Source organism: Adiantum capillus-veneris, chromosome 3 (genome assembly GCF_014529385.1).
Source record: "Adiantum capillus-veneris isolate H3 chromosome 3, ASM1452938v2, whole genome shotgun sequence".
Taxonomy (NCBI): domain Eukaryota; kingdom Viridiplantae; phylum Streptophyta; class Polypodiopsida; order Polypodiales; family Pteridaceae; genus Adiantum; species Adiantum capillus-veneris.
The window spans coordinates 24,792,854-24,799,899 of NC_140933.1; the positions used below are offsets into that span (position 1 = coordinate 24,792,854).

At 45.9% G+C, this 7,046-nt stretch overlaps 1 protein-coding gene across 1 annotated transcript; it reads right to left on the bottom strand.

Annotated features, from left to right (window-relative positions):
- Positions 1-202: 202 nt before the first annotated feature.
- LOC147460628 (uncharacterized) lies at positions 203-641 on the bottom strand. Its single transcript, XM_086503625.1, has 2 exons — positions 372-641; positions 203-226 (listed from the first exon to the last, which is right to left on the bottom strand). The coding sequence occupies exons 1-2, from the start codon at positions 639-641 to the stop codon at positions 203-205; spliced, it is 294 nt and encodes a 97-aa protein (XP_086359751.1).
- Between the last annotated feature and the right edge of the window lie 6,405 nt (positions 642-7,046).

Below are 7,046 nucleotides of genomic sequence, written 5' to 3' on the forward strand. Positions count from 1 at the left end.
GTAAACCACCTCCTCCCATGCAGAACTGTCCGCCAGCTTCATGCCCGCCCCATGCAGCCCATGGCGGCCCTGTCTTTTGTATGCGCCATCCTCCCTCATTTTTTCTTTTTCTGGAACTCTCTGTTAAGTTCTTCTCCAAACATAGCCAGCATGGCCTCCTTTCCCACGTGAGTATGCTCAGCATGGCTATCGCAAGTTCCGCCTACTTTGATGTCCAAGCTTCACTCTGTGAATGCCAACCCGATCACCAAAAAAATTGTTCAAAATAGTGTCTGCCAGTGTCAATCATCGTGTCGAGCCCGAATTGACATACGAATAGTAAACGACCATGAAGACGCACTCGAATACATGAAAATTTTGACTCCACTGACCTTGATGTGCGATCCGGCATGCACATCATAGCACCGTCCGCCTTCCAAGTCTTGAGAACCACAAATGACCTGTACAATGTTGCATTTGGCATACACATCTGGATAGTCGAGTGTCTTGCAGATACCTCGCTCTGAATCCCATATCATAAACTTTATGGCAGTTGGATCCAACATCCCTTGCTTCATTTCCAAGCTTGTGATATCAGCATTTTCTCCTGCCACCCCTGATTGGACGAAACAATCACAGCTATCCACTAGCAAGTGCCCCATCTCGATGTACCTGGCCCCTAGCACCATCAAGCACTTGCCCAATGTACCTGCCATTTACCTGCAAACCGCCATGCATAGACTTCTTACATCTCCACGGGTCGACACAGTCGAGCTGCACCAACGCTTCACTCCCATGGCATTCACTTCTTCTACCTTTCCTTTTCCTTTGTTCTTCTCTCAGACCAGTTCTTCTGCCTTTGCCTTCCCTTTAGCCTCTAGGTTAATAACACTCACTGCTTAGTTTACAGGAGGTGGCGGAGGTAGCGATGGAATGAGAGGTTGTGGTGGTGGTGGTTGTTGTATCGGTGGTCAAAGGATTTGGATCGGTAGAGTTGGCCCTGGTTGCCTGGGTGGTGGTGGTCTTGCCCTTGGTGGGGAGGTTTGATTCTGTCTTCTTCCTCTATTGAAGTTTTGCCTTCTTGGATGTGGACAGTAATACATGCCATGGCCGCCTTCCCCGCAATTGTAGCAGTGGTATTTTTGGTTTTTCTTTGTTGTCCTCTCCCTTGCTTTGGATTTTTGACAGGTGCATGCCCTTGCTGCACCAGATGCACAAATAAACTTTCCAGCTGAGTAGTGATGCGACTCAATAGGTCTTGTTGCTCTTCTGATGCCTCTTGTGGTTGGCTTCTATGAGCAGCTATTGCAATCAATGGGGTTAGTCTGACTGAGCTCGATTCCTCTAACTCATTGACTCTTGCTTGCATGCGTAGATTCTTGTCTTTAAGGCGGGCTACTTCCACTGTCAACTCATACGTTGCAGGGAATCTCCCCTTCATCTTCTGTTTAAGCGGCGACCACAGGCCAGCAATGAAATGGTCCTTCTTCAGAAAATTAGGTGCTCCTTTACCTTCCTCTAGTGAGGCAACCCATTGCTCCCACAAATCCAGAAACTTGGATTCGTAAGTGGCATACTCTAGCAGACTTCCCTGCTTTAACTCTGTCAGCAGTTGCCATAACTTTTCTGAGGTTGTGCCTCCACCAAACCTCTTTACAAAGACAGCATGTACTACATCCCATGCATTCTTGGTAGCTTGGGACAAAGCATTGAACCAAGACTTGGCCTCTACTTTCATCAGTATAGAGAAAAAATTTGTAGCCATGAGGCATCGTCATCCTTGTTGGAAACCACACAAGCGATGTCAAAGTCATTCAAAAAATTGGCGGTGATTTCTTGTCCCTTTCAATGTGGGAAAAGAGAGGCTTGCCATGGTAGGAACTCAATGAGCACAAAATTACAAACCTATATATATATATATATATATATATATATATATATATATATATATATATATATATATATATATATATATATATATATATATATCACAAATGACTCAGCGGCGCATAGCGGCTCTTTACAGGGTTGGGTGGATGGATTTAAAATAGGATAAAATTTGAAACATTGAAAGAGTGGTGGTAATCGAGTATGGAGAGAAAAATAGGGTTTGGGGAGCTAAGGTTGTCTCCTAGCACCACATCACCAAACATATACACAATCTTCTGTTGGTAGAAGATTTTCCTATCTACATGAATATTCACATGCATGTGTTGCAGAAACCTAAACGGGAAAGCTGTTGGTCCGTTTTTCATGATGTACAGAAGGTGGAGTACTTACTTATACTCTTATCGTGCCAGTGTTGATTAGTTGGCACATCCGTAGAAGGTCGTCGTCTTTCATAGGCTCCACTTTCCCTTCATCGCTTAGCGTGTACGGGGTGATGGAAACACGTTTGGCTACTCCTAGGCTTTAAGCTATTAGCAGCTGTAGGTAATTACCATAGTCTCCGCGTTGCATGAACTCCACTCCATTCAGCTATAACTCGTCTCCAACCCACTGGGTCTCACCCGTGGTGGATAGTTTCTTCAGGATGAGCTGTACGGGGAGAGAAGGAAGACCCTCTATCCGTCCGCCAAGATAGCCAGCGTAGTAGCTGAGCCACTCCTCCCTAGGGAATGGGAACCTTCTTACCACTTCTGCTTTAGGATTGTCAAAATGGAATGGCAGTACTCGCATGCACCACACGAATCGATAGGCGAACTTCTGCCGCTTCGCCTTGGATGAACTTATTTTTGGCAAATTAGGCATGACTTTGCTTCCTGAACTTGAAGCACTTGTGTGGCCAGGTGCTTCTTCCTTTGGGGTCATGTGTTTCCGGACTGGCCTAGCCCTTCCCTTTCTTTGGATCGAGCGGCCTTTTCGCCACTTAGGAGTAGAGGCTATACCTTTGCTTGCAATCTCCTTAGGAAATAGAGGCCTTCCTGATCTTTTTCTTCCCTTGACATGGACGATCTCCTCGTGGTGAACATCAATGTAGTTGATTCAGCCTCTTCGTTCTTACTAGCATTCATTGATAGTGTGCCTTGGCCAAAAACAGTGAGGGCATTTCATAGCCTTCCCACCTGATGCTCTTAATTTGCACTTAGCACGAGCAATGCGAGATGGGAGCTTACCTCTTGAATACTGACGACAGTACAACCTAGCAGTAGTACTTCTATGAAGGCGGTCAGTGCTTCTTCAATCTCATCCTCTTCCATTCTCCAATTGGAGAATTCTTTCAACCATTCATCTATGGTCGACGATGTGCGTTGTCTTCAGCATTGTAAACCGGAGGTTCTTGATAAGTCTTCCTCAGTGGGGGCACCGAATGACGAGCGCTTTAATGAAATCGCAGCCGCAGTTGTCACATCAAAACTAAACCTGACCAGAAATTGAACCTTATAAACACGGGCAGTGCATGTTGCCTTAGAATAAAACATCATAAAAATGGGCATGTAAAAAACATGTGCGTGTGGGTGAGTTGGTTAGCCCATGTGACCCAAAACCTAGGCTGCGAGGTGGTGGGTTCAAAATGTCAGGACACCGGCAAGGCCGGACTAGACAAGGGCAGGTCCAGGCTAGGTAGTGTGGAAACGGAGTCCGACTAGGGCAAAGGGCCAGGGGCTATGCTATATAGTGGGTGGTTGTGTGGTGGACTCCTAGGTTCTAGTTTCCCTTGTCTAACATTGGTATCAAGAGCAAGGTTCCCTTTCTGGGAAAGGCACAGTCGTGGAGGAGGGGAGCCACACAATTGTGCATGCTTTTTTGCATGTCGGGGTCAAGGGGGTGTCGAACACCTCGTCTGTGAGGAGGACAACAAGGAAAGCAGGCTGTGGGAAACCCCCCTTGCAATGAGAAGCCCTAGTGGCAGACCTGCATCAAAAACGCCACTCGCGGGCTCTACGGCTGCGCGTCGGCGGGGCAGTGTTTTACGTCATTGGGCCGAAGCCCCTACCTCAACACAGAGGCAGCCATGGCGTTTTTCTTACTCGCGCGTTGCACTGAGTAGCCATAGCTGACTGTGTGATTTTTTTTTCCACACTTACGGGTGCCCAACCCCCTTGGGGGTTAGTGGCCACACCCAATTTTTCACCATAAGGGGCAGTACCCACAGTGGGGTACCCCACCCCCTTACTCCACGTGCGGATTCTGCAAAACCGGAGAGGTGTGGCATAGCATAGACGAGGCCGGCACAAACTTTGAGCCAAATTCTCTGTACATTACAAAAAAACTTAGAGATTTAAAGCACACCATTCTGACAGGAGTTCAAGCACAATTATTTGGTAAAATCAATTAACACTTTCAAGTCTAATTGATTCGGTTATAAAGAACTTGTGGAATTCCATATACGGTGGATAATTCAAATCAATTTTCACTGGGATACTATCGATTTGACGGAATTAGCAAGGCTAATTACACTTTGTGAGTGCTCTCAATCTCAGGTATTTGTTCTGACTACTCCTTGCACCGCACTGTGTCGCCATGGATTTGGATATCAATATGACATTCGATTTTGAGCAAAGTATGCCTGATCCTGCCAATGATGGCCAGCGGCCGGATCCTCTCAAGGAGAGTACCCGCGACTCTATGACAGGTGATGATACTTACAAATTGCTTGATATTCAAGAATTTCGTGCACTTCAGACACGCATGACAGTCATGTATGAAAATTTTAAAGCTTTAAATGAAAATGTTACTAAACTATCCACATTAGTAATTCCATTAATGCAATAGCAGTCCAAGAGTCCTGCTGACACTCACATACATGAGCATGTTGCTACACAAGGGCAAGGCTCAAATGCTAATATGTTGCATACTCTCACTGCAAAAGAGATGGATGAATTGTTGAAAAACACCAAACCACCGATCGATTTTTAAGGGAGAAGACGGTGACAGAAATAAGGATGTAGTGAATATCTTTCTCAGCAAGTGGGATGGAATTCACGCCTTACGACGTACTCCGGACGCAGTCAAAGCTTTGCAAAGGATCTTAACTCTGGAAGGCAAGGCCTACAAATGGTGGATGTCTCTCAAGGAGAAGAACATCATACCACAGAGTTGGGCAGCTTTTGAAGCTATGTTTAGAATTTTTGCCTACAAACGAGGTAGATCGGAATTGGAATCGGTATGTCAAGACCGAAGACCCTAAAACACTTGAGTAAGCCATGGTGAAAGCACATATTCAAGATGATCTAGATGAAAAGAAAACACATAATAGTCACGTGCCTGCTAATACACATGGTAATACACGCACTCAGTATGGATACAATAAAAGAAAATTAATCCAATTCAGATGCATCTAAAAAACCCAAGGGGTCGTGGGGTCCTCTCTCTCCTGAGGACTTTGATAAAGCCAAGAAACACTACAAGAGTTTGTGTGCTCTTGTGACGCTGTTAGCGACGAAAATACACTGGGTTTTTATAACCCCCGGCGTCACTAAAACCGTCGCTACGAGCGTCACTATGAGCGTCGCTATAGACGTAGCTATAAGCGTCGCTATATAGCGATGCTCATAGCGACGCATATAGCGACGTTTACACAGAAGACTATAGCGACGCTTATAGCGACGCTACAGAGCCATAAATAGCTACTCTTATAACGACGCCCGAGAGAATTTTTTTTTGGTGACAAGGCATTGAATGCCCTGCCACCCATCAACCATATTGTACTTGATTCACTTTTTAAAAAAAGTGCAAAGGTAGATAATATACCCAAAATAGTCACCCACAAGACGCATTGTTTGCAAAATTGACAATTGTACACATCATAAGCAAAATGAATTGATTGGAAAATGTAATAATGACAATTGTACAACATCATAGGCATAAAGAATTGATTGGCAAAAGGAACTGCGGTGACAAATGTAATAATATACATGGTTCAAAAAGACGTATAAAATCCGTCTCATGATACATAAGCTATGAGAAACCCTAAACTAATGCTATCTAGCTACGGCTAAACTGACGTCGTCTAGTCAGACGTCTCATCGCGTCCAAGCGGCGTATCTGTCGGATTTGCAAAAAAAGACAATAAGACAGCTTTCAGTAAATATAAACATATAACGACATTTATAAAACAATACAAAAAATAAAAAAGAGTAAACCCTAATACTAACCATGCCGCCGCGAGAACTGAGAATGTCCATCAGGGCGTTTAAGCCCTTCCTGCCTGCGTACTCGTGCTCGTACGGTGTGGGATCACGTCCTGTCATCGACCACTGTCAAAACATACAAAGATTTCATTATGTTAGAACTAAAAAACTCATAAACCCTAAACTATCGAACATGCATAAAGAGCAAAGTGAAAACACTTACAAAATTGGCCTCAAATGATGCCCATCCACCGCTCCCCAAGTGGTGCGAGCTCCCTACCTCTACTCGCGCTCTGGCTGCATCCTTTTGTTGCTTCCACTTGTCGGGATTCTCGCGCGCTGCTTTCTTCGCATTCTTCCAATCTTCTTTGGCCAGCCAATCTGGCCTGTTCCACCCATTCTTGATTGCTTTTTGCACTTCGGAATGCTTGTGTTTGCAGTATTCGCGCATTCGAATCTTCATCAGGTCTTCATTGAAGCGCTGATCCCGTGTTGGAACGGGAAACTCATCATGAAGTATGCTGATGACTCTGTTTTTTAAATCACTTGGTACTTCACTCCATTTGTTTAGTATGTAGTGTCTAAACAGCTGAGAGCAAAGACCACGCATGCGTGAGATCACCTTCTTGCCGTTATCATCCATGATGATGCCGCCGCTGATGTCGGCGGAGTAAGGCAAGCCCTCTGGCCGGTGACGCGATAACCTGGGTGTCCCGGCAGGGGTCTCTAGCGGCGTGTCGATGGGGGTACGGACGTCAGGTGTCTCCACCGGCGTCTGGGCCCCGAAGCGAGGAGTGTCGAGTGGGGTGGCTCCTGGCAGAGTAGGTAGAGGTGTGTAGCTTCTAGGAACAGTCAGCCGTGCAAAACCTGGCGTAGATGGCGATGATGTGGCTGGTGTGGGGGCGGGCAAAGAAGGGGAGGGTAAAGAGCCTCGTCGAACACGAGGCAGTGTGGAGGCATCGGTGGCGGAATCCCCACAACAACCGCCACCGC

Coding starts and splice junctions, on each gene's coding strand:
- LOC147460628 (XM_086503625.1), bottom strand. CDS start 641: ATGGGGCACTTGCTAGTGGATAGCTGTGATTGTTTCGTCCAATCAGGG. Junction 227..371: donor ATGCCGGATCGCACATCAAG/GTCAGTGGAGTC, acceptor TGGCATTCACAG/AGTGAAGCTTGGACATCAAA.